Source organism: Manis javanica, chromosome 4 (genome assembly GCF_040802235.1).
Source record: "Manis javanica isolate MJ-LG chromosome 4, MJ_LKY, whole genome shotgun sequence".
Classification (NCBI taxonomy): Eukaryota; Metazoa; Chordata; class Mammalia; order Pholidota; family Manidae; genus Manis; species Manis javanica.
Window position 1 is genome coordinate 34275591 of NC_133159.1, and position 27813 is coordinate 34303403.

At 38.2% G+C, this 27813-nt stretch overlaps 1 protein-coding gene and 1 non-coding gene across 7 annotated transcripts in view; both read left to right on the forward strand.

The window, feature by feature from the left end:
• ST3GAL3 (ST3 beta-galactoside alpha-2,3-sialyltransferase 3) overlaps positions 1 to 27813 on the forward strand; it is a 198650-nt gene that overhangs the window by 107822 nt on the left and 63015 nt on the right. For all 6 annotated transcript variants that reach the window (XM_037002344.2, XM_037002347.2, XM_037002345.2 and 3 more), the window contains one exon: positions 10681 to 10773. In XM_037002344.2, the coding sequence (XP_036858239.1) occupies positions 10681 to 10773 (93 nt within the window). The remainder of the gene's footprint in view (positions 1 to 10680; positions 10774 to 27813) is intronic.
• LOC118969098 (U6 spliceosomal RNA) lies at positions 15399 to 15505 on the forward strand. Its single transcript, XR_005056999.1, has one exon. It is a non-coding gene; the product is annotated as a U6 spliceosomal RNA (small nuclear RNA).

Sequence of the window (27813 nt, forward strand, 5' to 3'; positions counted from 1 at the left end):
AGATTGGAAACTGACGAGAATTAGGCTTGAGATGGATTAATGATTGTGCATTGAGCATTGACTCCCCTATACAGAATTTTATTGTTGTTAACAACCATTTGATCAATAAATATGAGAGATGCCCTCTCAAAAAAAAAAAAAAAAGATGACAACAGAGAAATAAACTGATTATTTCTTACCTAAGATTACACAACTAGTACGTGGAAGAGCTAGTTACTTAAACTCCAGTCTTTTACCTTAGGAATAAATGGCACAATTCCTATACACTAATGATGAACTAGCAGAAAGAGAAATCAGGAAAACAATTCCATTCACAATTGCATGAAAAAGAATAAAATACCTAGGAATGAACCTAACCAAGGAAATGAAAGACCTATACCCTGAAAAATACAAGACACTCTTAGGAGAAATTAAAGAGGACACTAATAAATGGAAATTCATCCCATGCTGTTGGTTAGGAAGAATTAATATTGTCAAAATAGCCATCCTGCCTAAAGCAATCTACAGATTCAATGCAATCCCTGTCAAAATACAAACAGCATTATTCAATGAACTAGAGCAAATAGTTCTAAAATTCATATGGAATGACAAAAGACCCCAAATAGCCAAAGCAATCCTGAGAAAGAAGAATAAAGCAGGTGGAATTACGCTCCCTGACTTCAAGCTCTACTACAAAGCCAAAGTAATCAAGACACTTCAGTACTGCACAAGAACAGACCCATAGACCAATGGAACAGAAAAGAGAGCCCAGATATAAACTCAAGCATATATGGTCAGTTAATATATGATAAAGGAGCCATGGATATACAATGGGGAAATGACAGCCTCCTCAACAGCTGGTGTTGGCAAAACTGGACAACTGCATGTAAGAGAATGAAACTGGATTACTGTCTATCCCCATACACAAAAGTAAACTCAAAATGGATCAAAGACCTGAATGTAAGTCATGAAACTATAAAACTCTTAGAAAAAATTATAGCAAAAATATCCTGGACATAAACCTGAGCATCTTCTTCATGAACATATCTCCCCGGGCAAGGGAAACAAAAGCAAAAATGAACAAGTGGGACTATATCAAACTAAAAAGCTTCTGTACAGCAAAGAACACCTTCAGTAGAACAAAAAGACATCCTACAGTATGGGAGAATATATTTGTAAATGACATATCCGATAAGGGGTTGACATCCAAACTATATAAAGAGCTCATGCACCTCAACAAACAAAAAGCAAATAAGCCAATTAAAAAGTAGACAGAGAAGCTGAACAGACACTTCTTCAAAGAAGAAATTCAGATGGCCAACAGACACATGAAAAGATGCTCCACATCGCTAATCATCAGAGAAATGCAAATTAAAACCACAATGAGATATCACCTCACACCAGTTAGGATGGTCACCATCCAAAAGACAGACAACAGTAAATGTTGACAAGGATGTGGAGAAAGGGGAACCCTCCTACACTGCTGGTGGGAATGTAAGCTAGTTCAACCATTGTGGAAAGCAGTGTGGAGGTTCCTCAAAAAGCTCAAAATAGAAATACCATTTGACCCAGGAATTCCACTCCTAGAAATTTACCCTAAGAATGCAGAAGCCCAGTTTGAAAAAGACAGATACATGCCTATGTTTATCGCAGCACTATTTACAATAGCCAAGAAATGGAAACAACCAAAGTGTCCATCAGTAGATGAATGGATAAAGAAAATGTGGTACATATACACAATGGAATATTATTCAGCCATAAGAAGAAAACAGATCCTACCATTTACAACAACATGGATGGAGCTAGAGGGTATTATGCTCAGTGAAATAAGCCAGGCAGAAAAAGACAACTATCAAATGATTTCACTCATCTGTTGGAGTATAAGAACAAAGCAAAAACTGAAGGAACAAAACAAACAAAACAGCAGCAGACTCATAGAACCCACGAATGGACTAACAGTTACCAAAGGGAAAGGGGCTGGGGAGGATGGGTAGGAAGGGAGTGATAAAGGGGAAAAGGGGCATTACAATTAGCACACATAATGTAGTGCGGGGGCGGGGATACGGGAAAGGCAGTATACACAGAGAAGACAAGTAATGATTCTATAGCATCTTACTACGCTGATGGACAGTGACTGTAATGGGCTTTGTGGGGGCGACTTGATAATAGGGGAGTCTAGTAACCATAATGTTGTTCGAGTAATTGTCCATTACCAATACCAAAAAAAAAAAGTGTGAACCAGTATCATAAAAGTTCTAAATAAATAAATGGCACAGCAGCTTTCTACCAAAGAAGGTAAGGACTTTCATGACAACAGAGGATGGGTTTTAGAGTCAGTTTCTCTTGTCAAAATGAGAATAATACCTTAGATACTCCAAGGGTGTGCAGAGCCCTGGCTGAATAAGTTTTTTAAGGCCTCCGCTGTATAAACAAGCTAGTGGGTCCATGTAAGAGATGATGATTTATTGATGAGGATTGAGAATAATTGTAAAAGAAGAGAGATTTATGTGTTTATTATCCAGTCAGTGCATATAAGGTCTTCATAGTATCCAGACTATCTGTTCAAGTTCAGGAACTATCTCTTCATGTTTTTTACTGTCAAGTGCATCATTCCTGGCTAATTTCACATTTCCCACAACAAGAAAAAGCTAGCAATACTGTTATTAACTTACAGTGCCATGGCTCTCTGTTACCTGTTTTGTAGAAACAATATAAATCTTCCTGTTTCTTCAGTTCTCCTGTACCATTTATTTCATGCTGGTCACATCATTATTCATTATCTTTATCCTTCAGGCTGCCTATGAATACTGGCTTCCAGTGACTCTCAAAGGTTGTGACTGCACTTTGTTGATGATGACCACTAATGCAGGTCTTACCTAGAGATGCAGAGAAATTGTGAATTGTAATTAATTTTCTGATCATGTTAAATTTACCATTTGAACCTACTAAGACTGAATCATGAAGATATAAAAAATCTGAACAGACCAATTACCAGTAAGGAAATTGAAACACTAGTCAAAAACCTCCCAACAAACAAAACTCCAGAACCAGATGGCTTTACTGGTGAATTCTACCAAACATTTAAAGAATGCCAATCCTTCTCAAAGTTTTCCAAACAATAGAAGAGTAGAGAACTACCAAACTCATTTTACAAAGCCAGCATTGCCCTGATAACAAAACCAGACAAGAAAACTACAGAAAAGAACATTACAGGCCAATACCCCTGATGAACATAGATACAAAAACCCTTAAAAAATTTTTAGCAAATCAAATTCAACAATACATTAAAAGGGTCATATGCCATGATCAAGTGGGATTTAGTCTTGGATGCAAGGATGGTTCAACGTCTGCCAATCAATGACTGTGATATACCTCATTAACAAAATAAAGGATGATAATCCTATGATTTCTGTGTAAAAAGATGCATAAAAAACATTTAACAAAATTCAACATCTACTCATAATAAAAATTCTCAGCAAAGTGGGTACACAGGAAGCATATCTGAACATAATAAAGGCTACATAAGACAAGCCCACAGCTAATACCATACTCAGTAGTGAAAAGCTGAAAGTTTTTCCTCTGAGATCAAGAAGAAGACAATGATGCCTGGCTTCAGAAATTTATTCATCACAGTACTGGAAGTCTAGCAAAAGCAGTTAGGCAAGAAAAAGAAAGAAAAGCCATCTAGATAAGAAAGGGAGAAGTAAAACTGTATTTGCAGTCCTCCTAAAGACCTCCAAAAACTGTTAGAACTATCAAACAAATTCAGAAAAGCTGCAGGATACATCAGTATACAAAAATCAGTTACATTTCTATATACTAATAATGAACTGTCAGAGATTAATCTCATTTACAATTGCTTCAAAAAGAATAAAATACCTAGGTATAAAATTTTTTAAAGTTTATTTATTTTTATCAAATGTACATCACAGTGATTCAACACTCCCCCTTCCCCTTCCCCTCTGCCCCCACTCATTCCCCTCCCTCTTGGTAACCACTAGTCCCTTCTCAGTGACTGAGTCTAATGCTGTTTTGTTCCTTCTGTTTGCCTTGTTTTTATATTCTACAAATAAGTGAAATCATATGGTATTTGTCTTTCTCCGCCTGGCCCTAGGTATAAATTTAACCAAGGAGGTAAAAGACCTGTACACTGGAAACTGTGAGACACTGATGAAAGAAATGGAAGAGGTCACAAATAAATGGAAAGATGTTCCATGTTCATGGATTGGAAGAATTAATGTGTTAAAATTTCCATACTACCCAAAGCAATCTACAGATTCAGTGCAGTTCCTATCAAAATTTATCACTGGAAATTTTATAGTGTAAATATAAAACAGCACATCTTCCAACCATATTTTCTCTTGGACTCTTTTAACCCACATGCCTGGGTCTAAGGACTGTACTGCCTTGGAGGATTATTGTAAAGCTAAATTAGATAATTAGGTCAATTGTCTGGTACATGGTTTATGCTCATTAAATGTTAGTTCCTCTTCTCTTTACTACCACTCAAAAAGGATGTATTTTTTTTTATTTTTAAAGAAGTGAAATGTTGAAAAATACTGAATTGGAATAGTCACAACAGAGTCCAGGTGGACGTCTCTGTGGGAATTGCCTATACAGCTCAGGCTAAAGCATTGCAAGAACTTTCTGGAGAGCAAGCTCCCAGCCAAAGTGAAGTAAATTATAAGACCCTGGAGAAAAGATAAATAGGAATAATGCCAGATCCAGACTTACTGATTAAACAGCAGAGTAGCCTGGTTTGTTGAAAGGTATTGCAATACCCAGTAGCGATAGCTGAAAGATAGCTGAAAGATGAGGTATTTCCCTCAAAGCTGAGAAATACCACAAATTCCAGATGACTCAGATCAAACAGTCCCTCTTCTCTTAAAATGATGGAGGAGTTGTGAAACAATGCTGTCTAGTTTATTTGACCACTATAGAAGTCCGTGTCTGCATTGGAGTTCCAAAGAGCAAAGGGTCAGCAACCTAGAACAGGATGGGCTGGCAATATCCCAGATGTGGGTGAGTGAAGGGACTGATGATAATGTAAGACCCAGCAGACATACAGTGATGGAGTGGGAGGGGAGAGGCAGTCAGAGGAGATAGAAATTGTCCCTTTTTTATTGGAATAAAGTTTATATACAATGTTTTATTGGTTTAAGATGTACAACATAGTGACTCAGTAATTATATACACTATTAGGTGCTTGACACAGTAAGTGTAGTTACCCCCCTTACCTTACCAAGATGTTACAATATTATTGGTTATATTCTCTATGTTGTACTTCCATTCCTATGACTAATTTATTTTATAATTTGAGTTTCTTCCTCTTTATCCCTTCCACCTATTTCACTCAGCCTCCCACCCCTCTTCCTATGGAAATCAACAGTCTATTGTCAATATTTATAGATCTACTTCTTTTTTATTTGTTTGTTATATATTTTAGATTCTACATATAAGTGAAATCATATGGTATTTGTCTTTTTCTGCTTGGCTTATTTTACTTAGCATGATACCCTCTATATCTATCCATGTTGTCACAAATGGCAAGATTTCCTTCTTTTTTATGGCTGAGTAATATTCCATTGTATATCTATACCACATCTTTATTAATTCATCTATCAATGGGCATGGGTTGCTTCCATGTCTTTGCTATTGTAAATTATGCTTTAGTGAACATAGGTGTGCATATATCTTTTCAAATTGGTGATTTTGTTTTCTTCAGGTAAATTCCCAGAAGTGGAATTGCTGGGTCATACGGTATTTCTACTTTTAGTTTTTGATGAACCTGCACACTGTTTTCCATAGATATTGTCCTTAAGGAGAAAAGTTTCCATCTTGGAAACTCATTTCATTCTCACAATCAGTTTCTTAACTCTACATCAGTAAACTAGTACATGGAATGAGGGAGGGGACAAAGCAGGGGACTGATCTACTGATCTGAGTTCATTCCTCTTTGAGAGGTTCTAGAAATTAGACCATTGGTTACAAGATGCCACTGTACATGGTTACAAGATGATCTATATTGTAGAGTCTCAGAATAACCCTCAAGTGCCTTCTCCATTCTCTGCAGCCATCACCACATCTCCCCAGCATTTCCTGTCAGTTAACCTTCCAAGTCCAGGAAACCGGTTGAGTTCATTTTGTTGGGTACTTCTGTACTCTGCCATCATGGGACTCTGTGTTATGCCCTATGCTCAGTTGTCGTGGTCTTGGAGAGAAAAGGTATTGAATGGACAGTTACTTTTTCAGTGTAACAAGTGCAAGGCCCTATCTAGTCATCATATTTCTTTGATCCCAGGCCAGTGTCTGGCACGTAACATCAAAACTGTTACAGTGAGCATATACTGAGAGAGAACTATGTGCCACACATTGTACTAAGCACTTGATTCTCAACATAATACAACAATTTTGTGAAGTAATCACTAGTATAAACCCAGTTTTAAAGATGTGGAATTGAGGTACAGGACCATGAAAAGCCCAAAGTTACACAACTAGTAAGGGCAACAAATCCAGGAAGAGTGGCTCCATTACCTCTAAATGTTGAGTGAGTGAATGAGTTAGAGGAAGGAAGGGAAGGAGATGGGTGAGAAAGGGAGTGTGACAGCAAGTGAGCAGCTACGGTCAAAGTCGGCTCTAAGTGCAGTGGGACCCACAGGCAGAATAGGATGGTTCTGCTGGCCAGGAGGGGAAGCAAATGTGAACAGCTTCATAGAGGAAGTGGTGCTCGAGCTGAATGCAGCTTGATGACCAGATCGTCACTGGCCCAGCAGGGCAGTGCACGCACAGCTATAGCAACCCTTCTATTTTTGTATGAGATCCCTTCCCCTGTCACCTACTCAAAGATATTTCTCCTACAGCTGTCCCATGAGTTTTCCTCTTACTCTAACCAGCTTGTAAACATGCTAAAATATTTCCTAGCCTCAAAAAACATCTTTCCCTGCTTCTTCCTTCAAGCTATTGCCCATTTATCTGTCTCACTTTTTAGTAAAACTCCTAAAAACAGTCTGTATTCCACAACTCCAGTTCTTCTGTTTTCTCTTAACATCATGAAATCAACATTTCATTCCCAAGTTCCAGTGAAACAGCACTTGTCTAGGTCAGGAGTAATTTTATATTATCTAATCCAGATGTCAGTCCTACAGCCACACCTTACCAGGCCTACCTCAGTGTTTAACACAGTTCTCACCTCCTTGAGATGCTTCTTCCTCTGGCAACTGAGACATCACCCTCTCTGATTATTTTTCTGTCTCATGGACTGCTCCTTTCAGCCTCTTGGAGTGCTACCCCTCACCCCACAAATGCCAATCCTTAAAACGCACAGCTTAAAGTGCCGTGATCAGGGCACTCTCCACTGGAAGCCATTCGGTGACTCCCTTATGGCAGAGTCCAAACTTGAGCCAAGTGTTCAAAGTCTCCACGATCTGGCTGCCTGCCTCTGCCATCTCATCTTTCACATTCATGCGGTGCTCTAGAGGATAGCTGGCCCCTCCACATGTGCTTTCTTACCACATCTTCCCAAGATCCCTGGGAATCAAGTAGTTCTCTGTGCAAATGAGGAAGCTGAGAATCAGATTTTCCATCACTTGCCCAAGGTCAAACAGCTTCCTAATGACCTCTGTGAAAATTTCTGATTACAGATCCTGTGCTCTTCCCATTTACACAACCCATTGCTCAGCCTGATTCCTTAAACTAGGTGCTTCTGAGTGAAGGAGTGGGGTGGAAATCTGGTTCCTTCTCTGGGGTCCATTCTGCCATCTAGATTTCCTCGGGGAGTGCAGTTGTTCACACTCTTCACCCCATGGGCTTGGTCGTCACGTTTGCAGGACAATGGGTGCTCTTACTGGTTAAAATGCTAAATCTCCCCAAATGAAAGGCCAGCTGGAGAGTATGAGAAGAACAAGGGCTGAATGATTTGATCAGACATATGTGGGGGCCTCCTGGCATTTGGAGTTTGAGTGCCTTAGAGAAACCAACCATTCTGGCCCGAGGGAGTTGACGACTGTTAATCTTGGTGGTTTTGACCGCTAACTGCCCCAGAGGTCCCAGCCTGCTGTATGACTCAGAATCCCCAACACTCTCCCTATTCTTCTCTCACTGGGACAGTCAGGAGGCCATTCCTAAGGCATTTTAATTAGGTAATAACTTGACATGGCCCACTGTACCCGCCCTGTGTGTTTCAGAAGTTATATTGCTTTCTAAATGCAGGGTTGGTTTAGAGCTGCTCATCCTTGGTATCTGACTACTTTGCACCTCCGTGGGAAGGGCCTTCCCTACTGGGTGCTGGCTTCCTTGTGCTCCAGCTTGCCAGTGCTCCCTCTCCTCCATTATAGATTACCTGAGCCCATGGATCCTGGTCTGTCTCATAACCCTTATCCCTGAAGCACCCTGCCAGAGGTTGATGGTGTAAACTAGAGAGGAAAGATGTGGCCACCTGTTGTGCATGTGTCTCTACAGGGCACTGTATTACAGAGGCAATTGCCACCCATCATCCATCTCTTCTCTTTGTGGAACTTTCTAGAATTCAGAAAGACCACAGGAACCCACAATACAAGGCGGGCAAGCAGATGGTGGGTGATTGGGAGACAAGGATATCATGCACTCAAAATCCCTCACTGCTTGTACACACGCATTCAAAGGGCCGTGAGAGGCCTTTTTGACCCTCTTCTCTACCACATCTCCTACTGCAGTGACCCCTTGTGTGCTGTTTGGACTCTGTGCTTACCTCTGTGATGTCACTTGCTATGATCCACACTGGTGGTGGTGCCATGGTAAGGGCTTCTGCACAGGTGTTAGAAACATAGGTGTTCTAATCCAGTATTTACCATTTACTAGCCATATGCTCTTGAATAAGTCTCTTCATCTTTCTGAGCTCATGTGTGAATTGTAATTAATAGCACCTGTTCAAATCATGGCTATTGAAAGAAGTAATTGAAATAATCTATAATGTTTTAATCTTTGCACCTCATTGAAAAGCTTCCAGTATGTTCAGTAATTGCACTGAAGTTTATATTTCGTTTCTGAAATACAGTTGTTTACATAAGAAAATATTGTTATGTAAATTCTCTTGTTAAACCTTTGACTTTCTTTTGCCTACCAAATAAAGTCTCCACTACACTTGTCACTCAGCATTTGCATTTGCATTTCCAGTTTTAAATTTCTTGGTAGGAAGACTTAAAAATGTAGATTTCTGGAAGAAATTGCACAAGGATAACAGATGAGTTTGTCTATATTTAATGAGCAGTTACTCTGTGTGGGGCCCTGGGCCAGGCCAGCAGGGGCACATGAATGAATCACATATGACACATGAGAGGCAGGGGCATCATCCTTTCTGGCTCTCCAGTGTCAGGCGCCACTGCCCTCCCCCCATACCCACCCCACCCAATTCCTGCAGAAGGCAGCCCCGAGGGCAGAATTGCCACTGGGCCCCAGCACAGCAGAGCAGCTGGGCATCAGAATGTTGGCAGCAGGCCCAAGGGTGGAGGCAGGGGAGGTTGGGACGAGAGCTGGCAGCCAGCCAGGGCTCCCTCAGGTGCCCCAGCCCGCAGGGCCTCCAGCCCTGGCAGTCACTGATGTGTCCTGTTCTTCCACTGTGGTTTTCTCTAAGTTGCACGGGGCAGAGTTTTTGGTGGCATGGCCATGACTCCAGCCCCTCACTGAACGCAGGAGGACCTTGAAGCTCAAAGATGTAAGGTGACTTGGCCACAGCCACAGAGCCACAGAGCCAAGGCTAGAGCACAAGTCTTCTGAAAAATGTTCAGCGGTCTCTGACGTGCAGATTCTTGAGATCTTCATTTCTAGTCTAACTGCACTGAGACTGTGAGGGTCATTTTATTCCTTCAGAAAATTATAAGGGTCTTCAGTGTGCCCATCCCTATGCAGGGGACTGGGGTTGCAGGGTTAAATCCGACCCTGATTTGGGGAATTTACATTACAATGAGGGAGACATAATGTAACAACTGCAGAACCAAATGGCAAGTGCTGATGGAGGTGAGCATAAATGTGGCAAGGGGTACAACCGTGAGGGCACAGAGCCCAATCTGGGGGTTGGTATTACTCCCAGGGAAGTTGACATCTGAGCTTAGTTGCAAACGATCAGTAGGCACAGCCAGGTGGACAAGGACAAGGAGGAACACTCCAGAGAGAACAGGTGAGCCAGGAGAGCATCATCTTTTAAAGGTCTGGTGGTTACAGAAATAGCCCCCCACACACCTGATCTGTATTCAGGGCACTGTGAGTGGCTCCCACTGGCTGGATCATAGTATGTGTGGAGAGAATAGAGAAAATGATGCTGGGCATATAAGAACACGCAAAAAAGGTTGAAAGGGCAGTGCTTTTGACTTTATCAATGTCTGAGCTGCTGTCTCCTTAAGTCTCTAGGCTCCACTGTCCTGACTGGGAGCCAGGGTGGACTTCCTAATTTCTTTGGTATCAGGCTTACTGCAAAGAATATTTGAAACCTTCTGAGTTCCTTTTACCATATTGCATTGAGGGACCTTGCTTATTTATCTGCCTGTTCCTTTAGGATTTATGGTTTGGAGATTTTTTCCCCTGAAGCCTTGGTGTGGAAAAGGGGCTGAGAGTCTGATTATAGGGAGTGAAACTTTATTTGAGATTAAAGCACATACAGCTCTTCATGCACTAATAGTCCACTGACTGTTCAGTGCCTGGCAAGCTGTGACTTTCCTTCTCTTCCCATAGGCCTGCTGAGTTAGCCACCAAGTACGCCAACTTTTCAGAGGGAACTTGCAAGCCTGGCTATGCTTCAGCTTTGATGACCACCATCTTTCCCCGGTAAGTGCTCTGGTTTCTTCCCACTGCCTAGACAACCTGGTCCATGGCCCAGGAGTCAGAAATGCTACCCTTGTGGCACACGATGTGCACCTGAGAAAAGAAGATTCTGTCGTAACTTCCTGTACCCTCGAGCCTGGGTGCCTGGGAAGGACTTTGCTTTTAGTTAGCCCCTACCACAATCACACTCTATGCCCTGCTTCCCTTTACTCCCTGCTGTCCTCCTGGACATTGCACCTGCCAGCACAACTGATTTCTGCAGAGCAGAGAGAGGAGGTAGGACCTACACGGCTGCCCCTCAGCAGTCAGACAAGGCCACCCAGTGCAGAAGCTCTCTGTCGCATACCAGGGGTTAGACTTTGTCGGGAGCTCGGACCAACTACCTGGCTTCAGGGAGGCACATCCAAATAAAGCAAGGAACAGAGTGTTTCTGAGGCTGGCTGTTTTGGCATCTTACCTCGCTGTCCATTTTGTATTCTGGAATTCCTGATTTCCTTGATATGAAGCTTGCTGAAAGAAGTTGTGCCAAACCCCAGGGGTTCCTTTTACCAAATGCTACTAAGGAGCCTTTCTTGCTTACCTGCTTTTTCCTTTCAGGTCTCCTGAAACCTTAGGGAAGAGGGGTCTTATGGGCTGAGATTGTCTTGTCTGCAGCCCGGAGTGTAGTGAGGCTGATGTCCAGGTCATCTTATTCCTTCAGAAAGTTATAGGAGTGTCTGACTTGGAGAGGCTGGAGGAAAGATTGTTCAGGACCCTCTGAGAGTCAGGGTACAGCAGTTGGACCACCAGAGGAGCCCCACGGGTTGCCTCTTGTGGTGGGCTTTGTTCACTGGGGGAAGGGCTTGCATCCCATCCCTTAGAAGGCTGAGGTTAGGGCACACAGTGTGCTTGCAAAGGAATGCTGGGAAACAGCTTGCCCAAAAGTAAATGCAGGATACTTGGCTTTTATGCTCCTTTTCTTTTTCTGATATAAGCAATCCGAGCTTAGCTCCATGGTAAAACAGGAGATCTGCTGGCTGAATATACAGTGTTCAGATAGCCATCTCTTTGTCCAGGGTCTGCCTTCTGAACTGATTCCAAATATTTTGTTCCCCTTATCTGTTTATTGAGTGTCTCTTAAGTATCTGGCACTATGATCCCCATTCTTACATTCGTTTTCTCAGACCTACACAATTCAGTCCCTGGGCCAGACACCTATGAGTTTTCCTTGACCTGCGTATAGGTTTCTTCTGAAAGTAATACAAGCATTCAGTTAAAAAGACAGTACCAAAGGGTATATATTCCCAGTCCAGACCCTTTCCCCAGAAACAGCCAATGTTATTATAAATGGGAACATACTGTATTTAATGTTCTGTATCTTGCTTTTTACTACTAATAATATATGGTAGACATTTTCTTATTATCAACATATATGGTAATCTTTTTCATTAAATGATTGCATAATATACAATTGTATGGATATATTATAATTGTATTACAGGTAAGGTTTATTGAAGTTTAATTTACATACAGTAAAAATTACATTAAGTGTAGTTGTATGAGTCTTGATAAATGCATGCCTTTGAGTAACCACCACAATAATCAATAGACCATTTCCATTATCACCCCCCAAAAGTTCCCTTGTGCTCCTTAGCAGTTAATACCTCTCCTGACCCCAGCCCCTGTCAATCCTTGATCAGTTTTCCATCCCTACAGTATTTCCAGAAGGCCATATAAATGGAATCATACTGTATATAGCCTTTTGAGTCTGCCTCTTCCATTTAGTGTAATACATTTGTGATTCATACATGTGTTGTGTGTATCAGTTGTTAGTTCCTTTTATTGCTGAATAGTATTCTATTGTACGGATATCACAGTTTACTCAATAGTTGAAAGATGTTTGTGTTAATTACAGTTTTGGGGGATTACAAGTAAAGCCACTATAAACATTTGTGCGCAGGATTTATATTTAACTTTATAAGAAGTTGCCAGTTTTCCAAATTGTACTGTTTTGCTTTCTTGCCAGCAATGTATAAGAGTTCCAATTGCTGTACATCCTGCCATCAGTCCTTTTAATAGTAGCTATTCCAGTAGATTTACAGTGATAACTCATTGTGGGATTTTTGCATTTTACCAAGGGCTGATGATGTTGAGTATCATTTTCATGTGCTTATTTGGCATTCTTTTATATTTGAGGAACTGTCCAAATCTGTTGCTATTTTAAAATTGATTCTTCTTATTGAATTATAAGATGATTTTACAAATTCTGAATAGAAACCCTTTTTCAGATAGATGTTGCGATACTTTCTTCCAATTGGTAGTTTGTCTTTTCACTCTTAACAATGCCTTTCACAGAGTAGAAGTTTTTAATCTTGATGAAGTCCAATTTACCAATTTTTTACTTTTATGGATTTTGCTCTTTGTGTTTTATCTAAGAAATCTTTCCCTAATCCAAGCTCAAAAGGTTTTTCCTGTTTTCTTCTAGAATTTTTAATAGGTTTAGATCTTACACTTAGGTCTATGATCCATTTCAAGTTGATTTTTCTATATAGTGAAAGCTAATGGTTGAGATTCATTTTTTGTATATGTGTGTTCAGTTATTCCCAGACCACTTGTTGAAAACATTCTTTGTCCATTGAATTACTTTGACACTTTTGTTGAAAATCAGTTAAACATATACATGTAGATCTGTTTTTGGGTTCCCTATTCTATTGTATTGATCTTTATGTCTGTCATCAGAGCAATATCACACATACATGGACAATCATTTCTTCTGTTAATAAAGATAGTTTTATTTCTCTCTTTCCAATTGGATCCCTTTTATTCCTTTTTATTCCTCATTGCACTGGCTAGACTCTTCACTACCATGTTGAATAGATGAGGTGAGAGTGAATATACTTGTCTTGTTTCCAATCTTAGGAGGAAAGCATTTAAGGTTCACCATTATGGTGTTAGCTGTAGGTTTTTCATAGATACCCTTTTTCAGAGAGAGGAGGTTCTCTTTGTTTCTAGTTTGTTGAAAAATTTTATAATGAATAATGTTAAATTTTGTCAAATTCTTTTTCTACAGGGCTTTTCTTTTTTAGTCTATTAATATGGTGAGTTACATTATTTTTTTCATTGATTAATTTTTGAATGTTAAACCAACCTTCATTTCTAGGGTAAACTTCATTTGGTTCTAATATATTGTTCTTTTTCTATAAATTGATGGGTTCAGTTTGCAAAGGTTTTCTTAAGAGTTTTTTGTTCATGAGAGAGATTGGTTTTCTTCTATATCTTTAGTTTTGGTATCAGGGTATTAGTGGGAGACTGTTCCTTCATCTGTAGTTTCCTGAAAGTTTTGTGTGCATTTTTCCTTAAATGTTTTTTTAGAATTTACCAGCAAAGACATCTAAGCCTATTGTTTTCTGTGTGAGTTTTTTTTTAAATTAAGAATTAAATTTCTTCATGCAACTAACAGGGAGAAAAAAGCAGGAGTTGCAGTACTTGTATCAGACAAAATAGACTTCAAAGCAAAGAAAGTAACAAGAGACAAAGAAGGACATTACATAATGATAAAGGGGTCAGTCCAACAAGAGGATATAACTATTATAAATATCTATGCACCCAACACAGGATCACCTACATATGTGAAAATACTAACAGAATTAAAAGGGGAAATAGAATGCAATGCATTCATTTTAGGAGACTTCAACACACCACTCACTCCAAAGGACAAATCAACCAAACAGAAAATAAGTAAAGAGACAGAGGCACTGAACAACATATTAGAACAGATGGACCTAATGGGCATCTACAGAACACTCCATCCAAAATCAACAGGATACACATTCTTCTCAAGTGCACATGGAACATTTTCAAGAATAGATCATATACTAGGCCACAAAAAGAACCTCAGTAAATTCAAAAAAATTGAAATTGTACCAACCAGCTTCTCAGATCACAAAGGTATGAAACTAAAAATAAATTACACAAAGAAAATGAAAAAGCCCACAAACACATGGAGGCTTAATAACATGCTCCTAAATAATCAATGGATCAATGACCAAATAAAAACACAGATCAAGCAATATATGGAGACAAATGACAACAATAATTAAACAACACAAAATCTATGGGGTGTAGCAGAGGCTGTGCTAAGAGGGAAATATATTGCAATACAGGCCTACCTCAGGAAAGAAGAACAATCCCATATAAGCAGTCTAAACTCACAATTAATGAAACTAGAAAAGGAAGAACAAATGAGGCCTAAAGTCAGTAGAAGGAGGGACATAATAAAGATTAAAGCAGAAATAAATAAAATTGAGAAGAATAAAACAGTAGAAAGAATCAATGAAAGCAGGAGCTGGTTCTTTGAGAAAATAAACAAAATAGTTAACCCCCTAGCCAGACTTATCAAGAAAAAAGAGAGTATACATAAAAAGAATCAGAAATGAGAAAAGAAAAATCACTATGGACACCACAGAAATACAAAGAATTATGAGAGAGTACTATGAAAAATTATATGGTAACAAACTAGATAACCTAGAAGAAATGGACAACTTTCTAGAAAAATACAACCTTCTAAGGCTGACCCAGGAAGAAACAGAAAATCTGAATAGACCGATTACCAGCAAAGAAATTGAATTGGTAATCAAAAAAGACCTAAGGTGCTTGCTTTGGCAGCACATATACTAAAATTGGAACGATACAGAGAAGATTAGCATGGCCCCTGCGCAAGGATGACACGCAAATTCGTGAAGCGTTCCATATTTTTAAAATAAAAAAATAAAAAATAAAAAATAAAAAAAAAAAAGACCTAAGATCAAAACCCCTGGACCTGGTTGTTTCACTGCTGAATTTTATCAAACATTTAGTGAAGACCTAATACCCATTCTCCTTAAAGTTTTCCAAAAAGTAGAAGAGGAGAGAATACTCCCAAACTCATTCTACAAGGCCAACATCACTCTAATACCAAAATCAGGCAAAGACACCACAAAAAAAGAAAATTGCAGACCAATATCCCTGATGAACATAGACACAAAAATATTCAACAAAATATTAGCAAACTGAATTCAAAAATACATCAAAAAGATCATCCATCATGATCAAGTGGGATTCATCCCAGGGATGCAAGGATGGTGCAACATTTGAAAATCCATTAACATCATCCACTACGTCAACAAAAAGAAGGACAAAAACCACATGATCATCTTCATAGATGCTGAAAAAGCATTTGACAAAATTCAACATCCATTCATGATAAAAACTCTCAACAAAATGGGTATAGAGGGCAAGTACCTCAACATAATAAAGGCCATATGTGGCAAACTCACAGCCAACATTATACTTAGCAGCAAGAAGCTGAAAGCTATTCTGTTAAGATTGGGAACAAGACAAGGATGCCCACTCTCCCCACTTTTATTCAACATAGTTCTGGAGGTCCTAACTATGGACTCAGACACACAAAGAAATAAAAGGCATCCAGATTGGCAGGGAAGAAGTCAAACTGTCCCTGTTTGCAGATGACATGATAGTGTACACAAAATAACCCCGAAGAATCCACTCCAAAACTACTAGATCTAATATCTGAATTCAGCAAAGTTGCAGGGTACAAAATTAATACACAGAAATCTGTTGCATCCCTATACACTAATGATGAACTAGCAGAAAGAGAAACCAGGAAAACAATTCCATTCACAATTGCATCAAAAAGAATAAAATACCTAGGAATAAACTTAACCAAGGAAATGAAAGACCTATACACTGAAAACTATGGTACACTCTTAAGAGAAATTGAAGAGGACACTAATAAATGGAAATTCATCCCATGCTCTTGGCTAGGAAGAATCAATATTGTCAAAATGGTCATCCTGCCTAAAGCAATCTACAGATTCAATGCAATCCCTATGAAACTACAAACAGCATTCTTCAATGAACTAGAGCAAATAGTTCTAAAATTCATATGGAACCACAGAAGACCCCAAATAGCCAAAGCAATCCTGAGAAGGAAGAATAAAGCAGGTGGAATTATGTTCCCTGACTTCAAGCTCTACTACAAAGCCACAGTAATCAAGGCAATTTGGTACTAGCACAAGAACAGACCCACAGACCAATGGTACAGAATAGAGAGTCCAGGTATAAACCCAAGCATATATGGTCAATTACTATATGATAAAGGAGCCATGGATATACAATGGGGAAATGACAGCCTCTTCAACAGCTGGTATTGGTAAAACTGGACAGCTACATGTAAGTGAATGAAACAGGATTATTGTCTAACCCCAATACAAAAGTAAACTCAAATGAATCAAAGACCTGAATGTAAGTCATGAAACCATAAAACTCTTAGAAAAAAATATAGGCAAAAATCTCCTGGGCATAAACATGAACATCTTCTTTATGAACATATCTCCCCAGGCAAGGGAAACAAAAGCAAAAATGAACAAGTGGAACTATATCAAACTAAAAAGCTTCTGTACATCAAAAGACACCATCAGTAGAAAAAAAAGACATCCTGCAGTATGGGAGAATATATTCATAAATGACAGATCTGATAAAGGGTTGACATCCTAACTATATAAAGAGCTCATGCACCTCAACAAACAAAAAGCAAATAAGGCAATTAGAAGATGGGCAGAGGAGCTGAATAGACACTTCTCCAAAGGAGAAACTCAGATGGCCAACAGGCACATGAAAAGATTCTCCACATCGCTAATCATCAGAGAAATGCAAATTAAAACCACAATGAGATATCACCTCACACCAGTAAGGATCGCCACCATCCAAAAGACAAACAACAACAAATGTTGGCGAGGATGTGGAGAAAGAGGAACCCTCCTACACTGCTGGTGGGAATGTAAGCTAGTTTACCCATTGTGGAAAGCAGTATGGAGGTTCCTCAAAAAACTCAAAATAGAAATACCGTTTGACCCAGGAATTCCACTTCTAGGAATTTACCCTAAGAATGCAGCAGCCCAGTTTGAACAAGACATATGCACCCCTATGTTTATCGCAGTACTATTTACAATAGTCAAGAAATGGAAGCACCTACGTGTCCATTGGTAGATGAATAGATAAAGAAGATGTGGTATATGTACACAATGGAATATTATTCAGCCATAAGAAGGAAACAAATCCTCCCATTTGCAATAACATGGATGGAGCTAGAGGGTATTATGCTCAGTGAAATAAGCCAGGCAGAGAAAGACAAGTACCAAATGATTTCACTCATCTGTGGAGTATAAGAACAAAGAAAAAACTGAAGGAACAAAACAGCAGCAGACTCTTAGAACCCAAGAATGGACTAACAGTTACCAAAGAGAAAGGGACTGGGAAGGGTAGGTGGGAAAGGAGGGATAAGGGGGAAAATGGGGCATTATGATTAGCACACATAATGTAGTGGAGGCGGGCCGGGGGAACACAGGAAAGGCAGAATACACAGAGAAGACAATAATGATTCTATAGCATCTTATTACGCTGATGGACAGTGACTGTAATGGGGTATGTGGTGGGGACTTGATAAAGGGGGAGTCTAGTAACCATAATGTTCAAGTTATTGTACATTAATGATATTAAAACAAAATATAAAAAATATAGAATTAAATTTCTTTAATAGATCTAGGGTTCTCCAATTTCCATTCAGGTTTTCTTGTTCCTTCTTTGGTCTTTCAAGGAATTTGTGCATTTCATCTAAGTTATTAAAGTTGTTGGCATAAATTATGTATAGTACTCTCTTTTTGTTCTTTTAATGTCGAGGATCTCTAGGGAGGTGCTTTATTTCATGCCTGACATTAGTAATTTGTATTTTTCTCTTTTTTTTCTAATCTCTCTGGTTAGTTGTTTATCATTTTTTTGATTTTCTCAGAGAACTAGCTTTGGAGTTCAGTGATTTTTGTCTCTTGGTATTTTTTCACTCTATCATTGTTTTCTGCTCATTATCATTTCCTACCTTCCACTTATTTGGGGTTTAATTCATTCTTTTTTGTTTGTTTCTTGAGATAGAAAATTAGACCATTGATTCAATTCCTTTCTAATATAAACATGTAATGCTATAAATTCCCCTCTATAAACTTTATCATCTACACCCCACAGATTTTGATGTTGTGTTTTTGTTTTCATAGAGTTAAAAGTATTTTCTAACTTCACTTGTGATTTCTGCTTTGACCCATGGGTTCTTTTGAAGTGTTTGCTTAATTTCCAAGTATTTGAGGATGTTCTAGCTATTTTTGCATTATATATATCTGACTTGTTTTTGTTGTAACTAGAGAATATACTTTGTATGATTTTAATACTTTTAAGATGATTGAGACCCAAGTTATTAGGTAAAATATTGTCTATCTTGGTGAATATTCTGTGTGCACTTGAAAAGAAAATATTTCTGCTGTTATTGGGCGTTCTGTAAATGGCAATTAGATTAAGTTGGTTCATAGTGTTTGACAAGTCTTCTGTATCCTCACTGATACTCTGTCATTAATGACACAGGGTTGTTGAAGTCTCCATTTAATAGTTTTTGCTTCATGTATTTTAAAGTTCTCCCATTTAGTGCATATGCATTTAGGATTATCTATTCCTAAATAGATTTTACTAAATAGATTTATTAAACCCTCTTATGAAATAGATTTCTTCATTATTTAAAAATATCCCCTTTTCCCTGGTAATAAACCTTGTTCTGAAATCTTCCTTGTGTGATACTAATGTAACCTCTCCAGCCTTTTTAAAATTAGCTCCATCATGGTTTACGTTTTTCCATCCTCTTACATTTTTTGTTGTTGAGAAGAGTATATTTATTTGTGTTTACCCTTGAGCCTCAAAGAAGTTGGATATCAGAGCTGGTTAGCAGCACTCTATCTTTTTTATATGTAACCTATCTGTGTCTTTATAATTAATGTGAGTTTCTTATAGATAGCACATAGTTGAATCTTGGGTTTTTTTTCTCAATTTTATTCATTTCTGCTCTGCTCTTTAGTATGTCCCTCCTTCTATTAACTTTGGGCTTCACTTGTTCTTTTTTAGTTTCTTTAATTGTGAGTTTATACCATTTGGGATTGTTCTTGTTTTTTGAGGTAAGCAATACACTGTTTACTTTTCTCTTAGAACTGCCTTCACTGCATCCCACCGGTTTTGGGCTGTTGTGTTACTGTTTTCATTTGTGTCCATGTATTGCTTTAATTCTGTTTTAATTTGATCCTTGATTCACTGATTATTTAGCGTGTTGTTTAGCCTCCATGTATTTGTAGGCTTTTTTGTTTTCTTCATGTGATTTATTTCTATTTTCATACTATTGTGTGAGAAGCTGCTTGATACGATTTCAATGTTTTTGAATTTATTGAAGCTCTCTTTGTGGCCTAGTAAGTGATCTATTCTGGAAAACATTCCATGTACACTTGAGAAGAATGTACATCCTGCTGCTTTTGGGTGGAATGTTCTGTAGATATCTGGTAAGTTCATCTGATCTCATGTATTGTTCAGTGCCTCTGTTTCCTTACTTATTTTCTGCCTTGTTGATCTGTCTATTGATGTGAGTGGTGTGATAAAATCTCTTAAAATGAATGTGTTGTAGTCTATTTCTCCCTTTAATTCTGTTAGTATTTGTTTTACATATTTAGGTTCTCCTATGTTGGGTGCATAGATATTTATAATGGTTATATCTTCTTGTTTGACTGACTCCTTTATCATTATGTAATGTCCTTCTTTGACTCTTGTTCTTTGTTTTGAAATCTATTTTGTCTGATAAATGTACTGTATTCCTGCTTTTTTCTCCCTATTATTTGCATGGAATGTCTTTTTCCATATCTTCACTTTTAGTCTGTATGTCTTTGGGTCTGAAATGAGTCTCCTGTAGGCAGCATATATATGGGTCTTGTTTTTTTATCCATTCTGCCATTCTGTGTCTTTCAATTGGTGCATTCAGTCCATTTACACTTAAGGTGATTATTCATAGATATGTACTTATTCTCATTTTATTAATTGTTTTCTGGTTGTTTTTATAGTTCCTCTGTGTTCTTTTTTTCTTCTCTTATATTCTTGTTATTTGATGAATTTGTTCAGTGTTGTGATTGAATGTTTCTTTCTTTCTTTTTTTAGATCTTTTGTTGTCTTTAATTTTGTGGTTACCAAAGGTTGAAGAATAGCTTCCTTACTATGTAACAGTATTTTTAATTGCTGATTACTCTACTTCAAACACAATCTAAAGGTACTTTTTCTTTCTTATTCTTCTTCTTCCTCCAAACTTTATGTATTAGATGTCATAATCTGTACTTTTTGTGTATCCTTTTTCTAATTTTGTGAGTAGTTGATTTTGCTTCTTTTGTTTTAATTTCATACTTGCTTGGTAATTAATTGGTCTACTACCTTTACTGTGGGTTTATTTTCATTGGTGAGAGCTATTTAGCTTTTGGAACCTTTACATCTATAGCAGTCCAGTCCCTTTAACATATCCTGTAGGGCTGGATTAGTGTTAGTGAATTCCTTCAACTTTTGCTTATCTGAAAATTGTTTAATCCCTGCTTCAAATTTCAGTGATAATCTTGCTGGGTAGAGGATTCTTGGTTGGACGTCCTTTTTTATTACATTAGATATATCATGGCACTCTCTTCTGGCCTGTAAATTTTCTATTGAGAAGTCTGCTAATAGCCTGATGGGATTTCCTTTATAAGCAATCTTTTTTTTCTCTCTGGCTGCTTTCAACACTCTCTCCTTTTCCTTGATCTTTGACATTTTAATTATTATATGTCTTGGTGTTGTCTTCATGGGATTCCTTTTGTTAGGGGCTTTCTGTGCTTCCATGACCTGAGTGTCTGTTTACTTCTCCAGATTGGGTAAGTTTTCAACAAATATTTCCTCAAAAAGACTTTCTATCCCTTTGTCTCTCTCTTCTCCTTCTGGTACCCCCATTATACAAATATTGTTCTGTTTCTATAATAGGGCAGGCTGGGTAGGTATTGTCCATCTGCCCTTTCTCCTGAGAAGAGAGCTCCCTCCAATACTCACCGCTCTGGCACCCCTCCCACTGCTGGGAAGTTTTTCAAACTGCCCACTTTGCTTTTGTCTCAGGGGGACCAGTGGAGCATGCCTGTTCTCCACAAGTGGCTGGGATCTCAGGCTCCCTGAGTGTTCCACCTGTCCTTGGTGTCCAGCCTTGCTAATCACCAGAACACCATGTAACGTGGGCTCGTGCTCCCAGAGCAGATCTCCAGGTCTACGTACTCAGCAATCGTGGGCTCCTACCCCCTCCCCGCTCCATTCCTCCCTCTCCTGCCTGAGAGCTTGGGTCCTGCTAGATCTGGCTTTGCCACTTTACCCTTTTTTGTGAGGGATTTTCTTCTTCCCCAGGTGTAGGTAGTCTGTTCTTCAGTCTCCAGGTTGTTTTCAGGTTTTCAAGTCTTGCTTTTTTAAATCAAATCTGACAGTGTCTTCTTATTGAGTGCTTATACCATTTACATTTAATGTAGTCATTTGGCTTGGTTTAAATCTAACATCTTTTTTTTCCTTTCTTCTCCTGCCTCCTTTTGGAGTTTGAGTATTTTTCATGGCTTCATTTTACTTCCATTATTGGCTTAATAGCTGTACTGCTTTGTTTTTCCAAAGTTTATAATATATATCTTTAATTTGTAATCTATTTTCAAGTAATATTATATATTCCCTTAGAGTTAAAAAACTTTACAAGAGTGTACTTCCATTCTGCCTCCTGTCCTTTGTGCTGTTCTTGTCATACATTTTATATCTCTATATATTATAAATGCACACAGCATTGCTCTTATTTTTAGTATTAAACACTCATTTGAAGCAGTTTCAAAGTGAGCAGGAAAAGGCAACTTGTGGAATGGGAGAAGATACTTGAAAATCATGTATCTGATGTGGGGTTAATATTAAGAGTATATAAAGATCTCCTACAATAAACAACTGATTTAGAAACAGGCAAAGGACTTGAATAGACATTTCTCCAAAGAAAATATACAAATGCCAAGAAACACATGAAAAACTGCTCAACATCACTAATCATTAAGGAAATACAAATCAAAGCCTCAAGGAGATGTCACCTCACACCCATTAGGATGGCTGCTATCAAAAAAGAAAAGAAAATGTGTTGCTGAAGATGTGGAGAAATTGGAACCCTTGTGTACTGTTGGTGGGAATGTAAAATGGTATAGCCACTATGGGAACAATATGGCAATTCCTCAAAAAATTGAAAATAAAATTACCATATAATCCACAGTTCCATTTCTGAGTATATACCCCCCAAAAATAAAAGCAGGATCTCAAACTGATATTGATACACCTGTGTTCTCATAGCAGCATTATTCACAATATATGAAGCAACCCAAATGTCCATCAATGGAAGAGAGGATAAATAAAAATGGTATATCCATATAATGGAATATTATTCAGCCTTAAAAAGGAAGGAAATTCTGACATGCTACAACAGCGATAAATCTTGAGGACATTATGCTAAGTGACATAAGCCAGTCATAGAAAGTAAAATACTGATTCCATCTATCTGAAGTACCTAGAGTAGTCAAATTCATAGAAAAAAGAAAGGGAGTTTCCAGGGATAGGGGGAAGGGGAAATGGAAATTGCTTGAATGGATATAGAGTTTTAGTTTTGCAAGATGAAAAGAGTTCTGGAGACTGGTTGCAATGGTAATGTGAATGTACTTAACACTACTGAATTGTACACTTGAAAATGTTTAAGATAGTTAATTTTATGTTATATGTATCTTACCACAATTTAAATTAAAAATATTTTTAATGAGGGGAAAGCCTTTTATAGTTACCCATAAACTTATTTTTACTGTTGGTCTTTCTTCCTTTGTGTAGGTACATATGTCTATATAGTATCTTTTTCCTTCTGCCTGAAGTTTTTTTTTTTTTTTTATGAGACAGGTCTGATGGCAGTGAATCTTTCAGCTTTGGTTCGTCTGATAAAGTATTTTATCTTAAGTCTTAAAAAAAATTTTTTTAAACTGAATATATAATTGTAGGTTGACTGTTTTACCTATATACACACAGAATACTTTAAAGAGATAACTTAATTTTCTTTCAGTTTACATAGTTTCTAATGAAAGTCTCTGTCATTCTTCTCTTTTTTACCTTGGATGTAATCTTCCTATTTTCCTCTTACTGTTTGAGATTTTCTTTTTATCACTGGTTTTCAGCAATTTGATTATGATGTGCCTTGTTGTGGTTTTTCTTTTTATCTGCTTATATCGACGGGGGCAGAGTTTTGTTTCTTAAATCAAGTTTGGAATTCTTTTGTACTTATTTTTTCAAATATTTTTTCTGTCCCACCTCCCTTTCCAGGATTCCAATTACATATATATTATACCATTTGTCCCACAAGTTACTGAAGCTTTTGTTTTGTTTTGTTTTTCAATCTTATTTCTCTGTGCTTTTATGATAGTTGATATTCCTATGTTTTTCACAGCCACTGATTTGTGTAGTATCTAATCAGTTGTTTATCCCATCTGGCATATTTTCATTTCAGATATATTGTGTTTTTAATCTCTAGTTCCATTAAGTCTTTTTATATCTTCTATTTCATTCCTTATTATGCTCACATATTCTGCCTCCTTGAATATATGGAATTATAGCTGTTTTAACATCCTGTCTGCTAATTCCATCATCTCTGTCATTTCTGAGATGGTTTCTATTGATTGATTTTTCTCCTGGCTATGGACTATATTTTTGACTCTTTGTATCCCTGCCCAGTAATTTTTTATTAAATTCCAGACAATAGCCTGGAATTTTCATATTAGATTCCAGAAAATAAAATTTTACAGTTTTCTCTGCTAGATTTTGTTGTATTCCTTTAAATAGTGTTGGATTTTGCTTGGGCATGATGTTAAATTATTGAGAATCAGCTATATCACTTTGAGGCTTGCTTTTAACATTGTTATTGCAAGTCTTGGGCAGCCTTTTGTCTAGGGCTAATTTATCCCTATTAGTAATGCAGTACCCTTATGAGAACTTGAACCAATACTTCATGAATTATGAGGTATTTCTACTCTGGCTGATTTATTTCCACTCTGGTTTGTGTAACTACAAAGAATCCCCAGCCCTGTTGAGACACAGAGTTATTTGGTCTACTGCTTCCTGGTGGTCTTTCCTTTGCCTCAGAGTTTCCTCTCAGGTATACGCAGATCAAAACTTAGCCAGAGGTCTGAGGGGCCCATTTGCAGGTCTCTGGAGCTTTGTGCATAGTAGTCTCTCCACAAATTCTAGCTTCCTTGGCCTCCCTGAAGTATCTCTCTTCTCAACTCAGAAAGACCAGTGGGCTCTATTTGGTTTCCCCATCCTGAACTGGTGTGAAAACTGTTGTTTTATGTATTTTGACTAGTTTTCTTATCATTTACGGGAGGAGAGTAAACCCCATCTCTGTTACTCCATCATGACTGGAAGCAGAAGTCCCATATTCTTTTTTACATAGCATTCCATTATAAAGATGTACTATAGTTGATCAATTTCCTATTGATGGACATTTAGGCAATTTCCAATCTTTAGTATTACAGATATCACATCAGTGAATAACCTTTTCTGTACATCATTTCCTACACATGTGAAATTATCTAGAATAAAGTGATATTTATGGATCATAAGTTATAGGCATTTGTAATTTTAAGTTATTGACAAATTCCCTCTGTAGCAGTTTTTAAATTTATATACACACATAGTAGTTTATGAAGGTGCCTTCCTCTGTTTTCTTCTACTACTTTTATAGCTTTGTTATTTGTATTTGAATTAGTAACCTATTTCAGGTTTTATTGCTTGTTTTTTTGTTTTGTTTTGTTTTGTTTTTGGTGTTAGGAGTGATCCCTGGTGCTGGTTTTGTTTACTTTTTTCCTTGTAGGTAGATAGTGTTTCTTGATATTTTACCTACATCTACTATGTAAATTCAGGATTTTTATTTTTATAGCATCAATATTTTGACACAAAAGGTCTTCATGCAATTCTTTTGATGTGTTAGTTTTGAGACAGTTTAATGAGCATAAAACCTTACATCTTTATCTTTTTTTCTTTTACCAAGTGCTTTGTAAAGCATACTTTCTCACTCTGTTGCTAAGCCTCATTCCTTGAACCTGCCAGTCACTGGGTCCCACACCTGGGCACAGAGAGGGTTGCATGCAGTGACAATGGAAGGGATGCTGATGTGTCAGCCTGCTGGTAGAGCCCTGCTTCTTTGAGAAGCCTGCCTGTTCCCTCTTACACCTTTGTGCTGTTTGCTGGGAAGTCTTCCTTTTCTTCCTCGAGACTTGCCACCTGCCTGGATACATCTTCCTCTAATGAAAGAGACGGAAACAGGGGGCATAAAGCCCAAAGGAACTCAAATTTATTGAGCACCTGCTCTGCTCTAAACATTGATTAGGGCCTTTTATCTGTTAGTCTCATGGAATAGAAAGCTATCCGTGACTTCCACCCCTTTGCGCAGACCCAGCTACTCTTTCCTCACCCTGGACCACCACAGTGCCACACATGTAACTCTGTTATTATATTTAAAATTTGTATTGATATTTCTTCTACCGTAGCAGGCTCCGAGCTTCTTAGCATGGAGACATGGTCTTGCTCATGACTGCCATGTGTAGAAGGGACTTTAGCAGTTAGTAGATACTTAATATTTGTTTTATAAGTGAATATTAATTTCTTCCCTCAGGAGATTAGGAATCTGACAGTGTAAGGAATGTTGATAAAACACTCTTTCATTGGAGAGAGTGAAGAAAAACAATTATTTTGCTGAAGAAAAATAATAATCTTGACATATGCTAATACATGATAGATTGGAAAGAGATGAGAAGACATCTCTCTTGGAGACAGGAAGTTCTCATAGCTTTCTCGCTTAACAGATTGTATCATCTTAGAAAAGTCTGAGCTTTACCTAACTCATTAGTCAAGAGAATGAAACAAGATGATGTATTTTGGGGCTATAAATGTTAGATCATTCCAGAAAACTTTAATGTTAGACACTTAGTAAGTAAATATTGTTTTCTCAATGACTTTCATTATGATCAGATTAAGTTTTTTCAGGAAGAAATGAAGATTCCAGAATAGGTCATGGTAAACATTTAAAATGCAGGATTAAAGAAAAATGTAACTCATTTGTGAAACTTTGATTGACATATCTCATTTTCTGGAAATTCTTTGCGACATGCATTTGAGTGGTTTTTTTGTGCTACAATGAAGGATTAAGTATCATGTCCTTTAGATGGTGGCCAGTGGAGCCACTCAGTTTTGGGAGCAAGCATGGCAGTCACAGGTTAAGCCTGTGGTAAACAGTTTCAGCTGTATGCTGAATCCAAATCCAGGCCATGGCCATGCTGCTGAGCAATAACAATAGCACAACAATGATAGCCAATACCTACTGATGTATCAGTATCAATGTATCAATCAGGTCCTGTGCTAAGACCTTTCCTGTTTGTTCTGTTTTAATCCTTCCAACAATCTTTTGAGATAGGTATTGTTGTTAATCCAATTTTAAATAGGAAGAGATGGAGGCATAACGAAGTCAATCAATTTGCCTGAGGTCACACAGATAGGATGTCATTAAACCTAAGGCCTTGGAGCACATGGCCCACTTGCTAACTACTGCATTCTACCTCCTCTCACAGATGCTATCTCGGCAGGCTGGCTAGTGGCTGTCATACAAGGTCTACCATGTATCTGGTGGTGGCTAATGAAGCAGTGGTATAGAAATTGTCCTCTTGCCCAGCTCTGCAGAGGAAAACCTCACTTCTCTTAGTACTTTGCTTCAGAAGGCTAGGGTGCATGGTGCAATAACTATCTGTGACTGTGTGTGTCTGTGATTCTCATACCATTAAGGAATCATTGCCATGGTCGAAGCTGGCTGAGTTCCTGAGAGGGCAAGGACAGCCTTTGAAACCTTGCTGAGCTCTCTGAGGCAGGACATCTGGAGTATTGACAGAGTCCCAGCTGTCTATTTTGGAACCCTTGCATGAGAACGTGCAAGAGGCCTATTGCACTACCCTGGGGATTTTGAAAGCTTGTGGGCTCGTGGCCAGAATAGTTGGGTATTTGGTATCCCCACATTCCAAAGCCCCTCCCACTCTGCTCTTCCAGAGAAAGATCGTGGGG